The 10,257-nt window shown below is 49.0% G+C and overlaps 1 protein-coding gene across 1 annotated transcript; it reads left to right on the top strand.

Moving 5' to 3' along the window:
* The first annotated feature begins 394 nt into the window (after positions 1-394).
* Positions 395-8,854, top strand: THNSL2 (threonine synthase like 2). Its single transcript, XM_088162985.1, is given in 10 exon segments — positions 395-425; positions 968-1,195; positions 1,850-2,044; positions 2,294-2,446; positions 3,162-3,392; positions 4,228-4,376; positions 7,042-7,167; positions 8,072-8,211; positions 8,330-8,532; positions 8,535-8,854. Coding segments are annotated over 9 exon segments (1,482 nt in total). The 5' UTR covers positions 395-425; positions 968-972; the 3' UTR covers positions 8,597-8,854.
* Positions 8,855-10,257: the final 1,403 nt, after the last annotated feature.

The following is a 10,257-nucleotide window of genomic DNA, read 5'->3' as shown; positions in this document are numbered from 1 at the left end:
GGCTGAGGGGGCTCAGGCTCAGGGGGATGAGGGGCTGCAGTGCTGGCCTGAGGGTTGATGTGGACATGGCTGAGGGGGCTCAGGCTCAGGGGGATGAGGGGCTGCAGTGTTGGCCCGAGGGCTGAGGGGGCTCATAGGCTCAGGGGGATGAAGGGCTGCAGTGCTGACCCGAGGCCAGAGGTGGACATGGCTGAGGGGGCTCAGGGGGATGAGGGGCTGCAGTGCTGGTCTGAGGGTTGAGGTGAGCATGGCTGAGGGGGCTCACAGGCTCAGGGGAATGAGGGGCTGCAGTGCTGACCCAAGGCCAGAGGTGGACATGGCTGAGGGGGCTCAGGGGGATGAGGGGCTGCAGTGTTGGCCCGAGGGCTGAGGGGTATCACAGGCTCAGGGGGGTGAGGGGCTGCAGTGCTGGCCCAAGGCCTGAGGTGGGCATGGCTGAGGGGGCTCAGGCTCAGGGGGACACAAGGCCTCTCCCAGCAGTGCTCGGTGGGATTTGTGCCAATCCAGAGGCTTTAGCTCAGCCCTTCCCACACTGTGTCAAATCCTGTCCTTAGTTTAACCCCTTTGAACAAAATCAGCCTGTTCTAAAAACATAGCAATTTCTGTTCTTTTTTTTTTAGTTTAAAGCTCCAACTTTTGCAGACAGCTCACAAAGGGACATGACGTGCTTCTGCAGCGACTTGTGTGCCGTCAGGGCTTTCCCTCAGGCAGAAAGTGTCTCCCTGGGCAGGGTGGAGGGAAAGCAGGACAAGGATGGTCCAACCTTGGCACAAATCCCAGGCAGCATTTCCGTGTGCCCTGCACTGACCCTGGCTGCTCCAGCTCCCTGTGGGAGGAGGTGGTTTGTTCCCTGGGGAGTTCTGTCTGCCCGCAGGGGAGGTTTTGGAGGGAGCTGTTTTGGGATGAGGGCCTGTTTCTGGTGTGGGGGTGCTTTGGGTTGCTGGCAGTGATTTTGGTGCCTCCCCAGCAGCCATGGAGTACGTCAGCACACGGGGAGGCACCAGGGCCGTGGACTTCGAGGGAGCCCTTTTCTCTGGCTATGCACCTGACGGAGGCCTCTTCATGCCCCAGCGCATCCCCTCGCTGGACAGGGACACCCTACAAAGATGGAGCAGCCTCTCCTACCCTGAGCTGGTGAAGGAGCTGTGCTCCCTCTTTGTCCCAGCCACGCTGGTCCCACGGAACGTGCTCAATGGTGAGCTGAGCGGGGAGCTGCTCTCAGGGATGTGCACGAGGATTTGGGGGGTTCCGATGCACCTGCCTTCCTTTCCTTCATCCTCTTCACAGCCCCCAAGAGGAAGGAGCCTGCTGCACCATTGACTGCTCCTTTCTGTAGCCTGTTCTCCTGTGTCACCTTGCTGGTACTAGTGGAAAAGGTGTCCCCTGTGTATAAATAGTGGTTCTGTGACAGCAACAAGCTGATGCTGTGGTCGTGCACACTGCTGGGGCTCCCTCCAGGGCTTTCTGCTGCTTCACGCTTGCCTTACATCTTTCTTAAAATGTTTTTAACACTTATGAGCTGAGCTGTCTTTTCCACCAGAGGGCAGCTGCAACCTCTGTCTCAAGAGTACATTGATACAAACCTGAGGTTTCCTGTATTTTATGTTTGAATACAGTTTTCTGATTGTGTGGCATGTCCCCTGGGATTACTTAGCACAGAGTTATCAAACACCATGAAGCTGGGCTGGTTCATTCCTAATAACCACAAATAACTTGTTGGAGATCTGTCTCAGCAACTGATAGCCTTTGGTTATGTAGAAAGGTACCCAGTAGCATAAAGATGCAGGAAATCATTGGTCAGAAGAACACTCCTCTAATTTAACAGGCCGTTTAACCATTTTCCCTCTAGAGCTGGTCGACAGGGCCTTCAGCAGATTCAGACACAAGAATGTCGTGCATCTGTCCAGGCTGAAAGATGGGCTGAACGTTTTGGAGCTCTGGCATGGTGTTACATATGCATTTAAGGACCTGTCCTTGTCCTGCACAGGACAGTTTTTACAGTATTTCTTGGAGAAAAAGCAGAAGCATGTCAATATTCTGGTGGGTGAGTATGACTCCTTGGAGGTAAGGTTCTTGGGCAGGCCTCCACCTTGAGAGCCATCATCCTACAGCCCTCCCCAAAGATGCCCCAGGATGGTATTGCCTCATAATCTCCAGGCAATGCCGAGGTGGCTGCTCTGGCCAAAAACATCTCATGGAGCATCTCTGCATCTTTTTCTTAAAGTGTGGTGATGTAGGTTTGATTGACAAAGTAACTTTTTGCTTTTCTTGGTGCTTCCTCACTCTGAGACAGGGACTTCAGGGGACACAGGGAGCTCGGCCATCGAGAGTGTGAGAGGGCAGAAGAACATGGACATCTTTGTTCTGCTGCCCAAGGGGCTCTGCACCCAGACACAGGAACTTCAGATGACCACTGTCATTGAAGACAACGTCCACGTCTTTGCTGGTTGGCACTGCTGTTTGGACTGTCCACTTTATGGCCCTGCTGTGTCAAAACCTTGACCCTAAAAGTCTGAGGGGGCTGCTCAGTGGGATTCAAAGCTTTAGCAGCTGCAGCCAGCTGGGCCATTGCTGTCACCATGGCCAGACACCTGGCTAACAGGAGACAACATCCCACAGTTTGAAAACCAAGCAGTTTAATGCTTCTTTTTCTCCTGACCATAGACCAGAGTTGCCTCCATGCAAGTGGTTGGTGTTTGGCTGAACTAAATTCAGCACCATTTTTTGTCACTAAAAGGATTCAGAGTCACCCCTTCCCTCTGCCCTCTTTCCTTTGTGGGTGATCTACCCCCTGCCACCATGTCATCCCTGTGGACGGGCATCACCACTGGGTGCTTGAGCTGCTTGAGTTCCCATGGACCTTTGCTCAGCCAGGTCTCACCTTGGTGTCTCACAAGGGGATGTAGCAGTTGCCTTCCTGGCAAGTTTATATTTGGTAGAAGCAAGAGCTCAGAGTTCTGTATCTGCAGGAACCGCCTGACATCCCCAGGGTGCCACTCAGGCCATGGTTCACACAGGTTCCAGGGCAGACGGGCAACTTGGGACACTCCTGGCCACAACAAACCCCAGGGCTTGAGACCAACCCTATTTCTGAGCAGAAATACCTCGTGCCTGATGCACTGCTGCTGGCAGATCTAATCTTCCCTTTCTCCTTTTGACAGCTCATGGGAACAGCGATGAAATCGATGAGCCGATCAAGGAACTGTTTGCTGATGTCGATTTTGCTGGAAAATACAACCTGATGAGTTTGAATTCTGTCAATTGGTCCAGGATTATGGTGCAGATTGCTCACTACTTCTATGCTTACTTTCAGTGTGCCCCATCCCTGAATACCAGCCTGCTGCCAATGGTGGAAATTGTTGTGCCAACAGGAGGAGGAGGAAATATCACGGGTAAAGGGAAAAAAAGATGGGTTAGATAAGAGAGAGAATGCTGTGATCTATGGACCAAAAGCACTTTACAGATACTGGGTATTGCTATTTATTAAAACACCCACTCTCTGGTAGGATTTCTTCAGAACCACTTATATTTTATTACTCATATATGGTTATTACTCAATTTAGGTGTCCCTGATGATTTGCAAGGTGCAGAAAAACCCAAACCACCCTTTGATGATGGCTGTAACTATCTTGAGGATGGGCACATTAGGAGAGGACAGAATGCGTTTGATGCAGAAAAGAGGGAAAATGCTGTGGCTCTGATTTCTTAAGTAAGACATTAACAGAGGTGTGGAGTCCTGCCTGGTCCTCTCTGGTTTGCATAGTAATGCATGGTCAGGAGAACCACTCTTAATTGCATAATCTGGCCTTCTAAATGGGAGTCCTTGATTGCCTCAGTCCCAAAATAGGTGTAGAACTGTCTTATGAAAGCAATAAAGGATTTTACATATTCACTGCTCTTCCAGGCTGCCCATCAGAGAGGCAAAAGCTCCAAATCTTCATCTCTCCTGCTTGCCTGAACTCTGGGTCCCCTGCCTATCCACCAGAAAAAGTGGAAATGAGCAAGGGTCTGTTTTCAATGGCAGGTGGAGTGTTGTATCCCTGGCTTTTATAATCTGCTCCACCAAACCACTGAAGTCAGACATCTCGGAGTCCGCTAGGGAATATCATTTGTATCTGCTTCTGAACTAGATGCTCAAACAATTTGTACAATGACTTCTTTGCTAAATCTCCTTCAAATTTATCTTTATCTAGCATTCATGCATTTTTTTTCACTTTTTTTCCCTAGCTGGCTGTATTGCCCAGAAAATGGGTCTTCCAATTCGACTTGTTACAGTGGTGAACAGCAATGACATTATTCATAGGACTGTTCAAAATGGAGATTTCTCACTGGCAGAGAGTGTGAAGGCTACATTAGCATCAGCCATGGATATCCAGGTATGTAGTGAACTGGCCAAAATGCAAAACCAGAAAATATTGCTGTTGGTTTTTTTTCTTTTTTTTAATCTTGTACTCTGTTCTACCTGTAAAATTCTGCCACTCGATGATGCATTAGGAGGTGTGAGTCATATTGACCATTTCTGCTACAGACTGCTTATCTGAGATAGATCAAACACCTTCTCTTGCACTTTTCAGGGCTTGACTTTCTGATCTTTGTTTTTGAGTGCTGGGTTTCCAGGGATTTGCTCTGTGCAAGCTTAGCAAGACAGGGACACTTCCACAACATGTGACAAACAGAGAACTAAAAATGCCATCATGTCCTAAGGATTTTGTTGATGCTTCTGAAAAGCTCCACAAAGAGCAAGAAGAGACTAGGAAAGAGGTACAGAAGTCTAGAATAAATGCCTCATTCATGGCCGCCTGCAGCTTGCTCAGAGCAAAACAAGTCCCAGCAGGCAGGGAAAGGCCTCAGAAATAAAAGTCATGGAGGCACAGAAACCAAACACCTGGAAGCACATACCTCCCTTTCATTCCCACCCTGGGATCCCCAGGGACTAGATCTGCTTCCAAACAAGTGATCAAAGTGGGAAATCCTTGGTGTTGTATCTCTGTGGCCTTAAGCTACCTGGATTTTCCAAAAGTTGTTCAAACACACTGGGAGGATCTGGGAGTCTGGAGGGACTGCCATGCTTTGCAGTCACTAAATCCTTATGCCTCTATCACCAGGCTGTGCTCTTCAGCTTGGCTTTCCTCCTGAGCTAGGAACTTGTGGGGCTTCTCAGAGCTCCAAGGGTAACTGGGGTCCTCTCTCAGCCCATCTCCCTTCAGTAGCACTGGTCAGCAAGTGCCAGACTTCGGGATCTTGGAGGCAGAGAGTCAGGTGAGGAGATTTCTTGAGATTCCTGAGGAGCTGGATGAGTGAATCCCTCTGCACATCCCTCTCCATGGCTGCACAGGACATCTTTGTTCAATTCACATCTGAAGCATCCGTGCAAATATTTCTGTAGCTAAAGAGAACATTTGTTCTGGAAGGGAATTCAGAAGGTCTCTGGGACTTGTTTAAAGCAGGTTCAGCCTTAAGGTCAGAAGGTGAGATTGCTCAGGACCTTGTCTATTTGGGTGTTGGAGACCTTCAAAGATGGAGAGTGCACAGCCTCCTTAGGTTGCTGCTTCTGCAAACTGAGGTAAAACAGAAAACATTCCTGGTAGATGCTTCCTGAAGAGTTGAAGATGAAACAGAAAGTCTTGTGTGGATGAGCCTTGTAAGGAGCAATCCCAGGACAATCCCAGCAGACACTGTGTCTTTGCAGCCAAGCAGGGGCTGTTCTCTTGTCCCTGAGGTCAGGAAGAACCACATAGTTCACATCCACACTCCAAAACTTTGTCCCCAGCATGACCTGGCCTCCAAACTGGGCCTCAGCATTCTCCTGGAGAACTCTGGTGGTATGAGACAGAAACAAAAGCCTTACCTGGATGGAAAGGCTGGTACTTGCACCAGTGCCGTGGCCCAGTTCTACTTCCTGGTGTCAACATAGTGTTCTGTAATGGAAACCAGAAGGCTGCTGGGAATGGAGGGTGAAGGGGAAATTTGAGAAGGATGTGGGAACAGCAGAAAGAAGGACAGGAGAAAGAGTGTCAGGAGCACAATGTTGGAGGCACCTCCAGGAGCAGGTCATGGATGTCCAGGCATGCTGACCTGTATCTTTTTAGGACAGCCTAAAACAGAGGACACCCTAGAGCAAAAGGCAGGCTACACCCAGACTAGACTGGATTAGAGGCTGGGAGGCTCTGGGAGATGATGGTGGGAAGATGAAGAACAGAACTAGGGCCATAAGACATCCAGATAAGGACACGAAAGGCTGAGTAAGTCCTGATGACTTGACAAGGTAGGACAGGATGGAGTGGCAAAAGGTCACAGGTGTTGTCAGCTACTAAAAGTTATGAAGAGTTTATCCAAACCCAGCACTTGAGCTCAGGAGGTGAGAAGGGGACTGTGTAAGTTGGTTCCCCTTATCCTGTCTGTCCCTACAAGGTATCTTGGCCAAACTACCTGGAAAGATATTTCTTGTGCTTATAAATGTGCAAGAATGAGGCAGGGCAGAGAAATTGGTTTGGGACCCTCCTGTATAGTCTTGCACAGAGCTCTACTGCAGTGTTGCAATGCTGATTGCTACACAGCCATATAGGCCAGTCAGGCCCTATATGTGCCCTGTAAGTTCATGGAGATTATCAGCCAGCCCTGCAGCAAGCTGGGTGTCTCATTAAGTCACGAAGGAGGTGGATGACTCACAGCAGCATCTGCAACACTGAGTAAACAGCTGGATATTTCTGGTTCTCCAATACACAGTGTGTTATTAGCCTGGGCTCTTCACAGTGATGGTACAGATGTGGTCACTGTTGATTCATCAGTCATCCCTTCATTTTCTGTTTTAATCTGATGGTCACTGTCAGACTGCTCTGACAGGTCAGAGTTCAAAAGACATTGTGTTCCCAAAGACTTGTCTTGGGATGTAGGTGAGCAAAGGGAAGACTAAAAGTCCATCCTGGCTTCCACCAATAAAAACCCAGTGATAGGACCTCAGCCCTAATGAGACATCAGAGGATCCACAGGGATGCTTGCCCCCCTGTTTGAATTTCCTCACCTATTGCCTTGTTATCCCAGGAGCCTTACAATGTGGAGAGGATCCTCTGGCTGCTCTCGGGCTCTGACAGCCACCTGATAAAAACTCTGATGGAGCAATTCAACATCTCAAAAAGGCTGAAGCTGCCAGAGGATTTGCACAGAAAGGTCAGTTCCTCACCCACACAACACTGTGCCTGTGTGTGTGTGTATGTGTATGTGTAAGGAGATTATCGCTACCAGAGATTTCCAATTCATTTTCAGAATTAAAAAAAAATCGTAGTTGAGAATATGCAACCAAAAATTTAAGCGTGAGGCCATAACAGATGTTTTATATCGATGTGTGTGCATGGACATACTAAAACCGCCTCCCCTTTTTTTTTTTAAGAATGTTCGTTTTTCTTCACGAAAGTAATTTAAAAATTTCCTGCAGTTATTTAGGTAGCATATTAAATTGGCCTATCCTTGGCCATGCACTGAGGCATTGTACAGTGGATGCTGGCACAAATTGGGTGTTTGGGAGTGGGTCTACTGAGTTTGGTGCAATTCAGTCTTGCTGTTACAGTGAAGAGGAGCACAAACACAAAGCAGAGAGAGATACGAAAGAAAGCCAGATTTGAGTGAGAGGGCCAGGTGCAAAATACTGCCTCTTCCTGTCCAATTTCTGATGTGCTCTCCACAAAGCAGCCTTTGCCCAATGCCCACTCCTGCTTGTACTGCAGAAAGATAAATACTCAACAATTTTATTATTAAAAGTAAGAAGAGCTGTTACACTGAGTGGATTTTACAAGTCCTCAGAAACTCCCTCAGAGTGTGGAATTAGCAGTGCAGAGGTGAGGAGCTGAGTCCTGGCTCCTGCCCACCCACACTCGCAGCACCTGTGGGTGGAAACCCCTTGCCCACACTCGATCTCTGTGGTTTTTTCCAGCAATGCCTCATCTCCTAGCTGCAGCAGCAGCCCATCCTCCAGCCTCCCTATTTCCACCTGCTTTGCTGAGTGCCTGTGGCACAAATCCAGCTGGGAACATGTTGGGTGACGGTGCCCTGTGCAAAGCTCCCTGTTTCCTCACAGCTCTCTGGGACCCTGGGATCGTGCTCAGCCTCTGACCAGGACATTGTGGGAGCCATGAGGCGCTGCTGGGAGGAGAACCAGTACCTGCTGTGCCCCCACTCTGCTGTGGCTGCTCACTACCACTACTCACAGCCACACAGGTAGGGAGAGCCATGGTCAGCAGCATAAGGGACTGGAGCATCACTGTCCCCTTGCTCCTGCAGCATCTCCAGCTCCCGGCTTGCTTGCACCATAAGTTTTCTTTGCTTGTCTTTCCAGCATCCCCCGGTGTTGCTTGGCTCCAGCCTCTGCAGCCAAATTTCAGGATGCCCTTCTCCGAGCTGGCCTGGTTCCCCAGATCCCGCCTGAAATCACTGCCCTGACAGCAATGGAGACCAGGTCCACTTCCCTGGAGCGGGGGCAGGACTGGGCACAGGTGCTCCGGGGCCAGATTGAAGCTGTGACACAGCACTGGGAGGCACAGTTGGGTCAGTCTGCACCCCAGGGCAGGAGGGGATCACTGGGCAGGTAGTCACACAGACCTGACTACTGGGCACAACTGGACAATTCCTCCCAGGGCTCATTCTCTACTCCCAGAAAAGTCCTGTCTTATGCTGGGAGTCTCCATGCAATGATTTATTAGCAAGAATGCACTTCCTTGTTGAATTACGTGGACTATCTCATAACATTTTCAGTAAAGAGTTGAATTACATGGACAATTTCATAACATTTTTCAGTAAAGAGCACTTCAATTGTATTCCCTTTTTCCTAATAAATCATAAAAACTGATTGAAACTGAGTAAACCTGGCTGTTCCATCATTACTGGCTGTTCCAGAAAGCTGCTTCAGCACTACCCACAGTTGCCTGCTTCTTGAGCATTATCCAGTGATTCTGACTCTGCTGGGATGTTCAGCCCAGCAATCCCAAGAGCACCCAAGATGCTCAATAGGAAACACATGCAAGAGTGGAGAGGATCCACTTTACCCGTTCCTGTCGTTTAAGCAATTCCAGGGATCATTCCCAGGCATTGAAACTTGCTCTGTGATAGTGTTAAATAGCTGATGTTTCCCTGGACAAGCTTATCTTAAAGAGCTACTTTCCAGTGCTGTATTTCACAGCTTTGGTCCTAGCCCTGCTTCAGACTCTTCCCAGGCAACTTCCACTGTAACAAGTAGGAAATGGGAAATTCCCTTTATCTTCTGCCTGAAACTTCAGGTCTTTCAATACCACATTCTCATCATATACATATAAATATATAAATACCTTGTGTGGGCGCTGCCTCCACAAGTCATGCATCTGGCAGGAATCTCTTGTGCCTAAAAAAGGGGGAAGAAAAATAGGAATAATTATACCAAGGGGGAAAAATCCCCCTTTGCCATCAAAAAAATTCCCCCTTTGACATCAAAGGAAGTCCTGTAATGCGAAGATTAATTTGAAGGTTTAGTGGCATTTAGCAGGGTAAAAGTAAATTCTGTGAAGTGATTCAGCTTGGGATGTTGCAGAAGGTGTGGGAAGAGTGGGGAGCTTGGCCTGGGCTTCAAGCTGCCTTGCTGGCACCCAGGCAGCCTTTTCCTTGACTCCCTCCAGCACAGCTGGCCCTGAGCCACCTCCTTCCATCCCACCGAAACCCTGCAGGAGAGGAGGGACCTGTGCCTCCTCCAGGGTGGAGGCTGAGGCTGCCCCATCCCAATTAACGAGGATGAGGGAAACAGCTTAACTGAGAATGATGTAAAAACCACAGCACTTGGATGTTTTTGATGCAAACAGCACTACTTACATGGATTGAGCAGCTGGGAGGTGGGGTCCAGCAATGATATTTCAAGAGGCCATCATTCACCCTTCTTTAAGAGCCAAACCAGCAAAATACCTCTTAATTAAGCAATAGCTTCATCCTCACAAATAACCCTTCCCTAAAGGATGCCTTTGCACTGGGAGTGGTGCAGGACATCTCTGGGGGTGGTAATAAGACACTTCCCGATCCCATTTGACCCCCATGATCAGCTTCCCCTTTCACTGATGCAGATGTTTTGTTCATTGGACCCCACTGCCCTTAACAGCTGCCTCCCCAAATCTTGCAGTTCTCAGCCAGGGATGGGTGCCCCGTTGCAATTTAGCCCTTAATCATAGCTTAAGACACCCTGTGAGAGGAGAGAGGCCCAAAATTGCACCCAGTTCTGCACCCAAGTGAGAGGTTGCAAACCTGACT

This window comes from Sturnus vulgaris, chromosome 4 (assembly GCF_052056855.1).
Source record: "Sturnus vulgaris isolate bStuVul1 chromosome 4, bStuVul1.hap1, whole genome shotgun sequence".
Classification (NCBI taxonomy): Eukaryota; Metazoa; Chordata; class Aves; order Passeriformes; family Sturnidae; genus Sturnus; species Sturnus vulgaris.
Note: the sequence above shows the minus strand (reverse complement) of the source record. Positions and strands in the feature narration are given on the sequence as shown.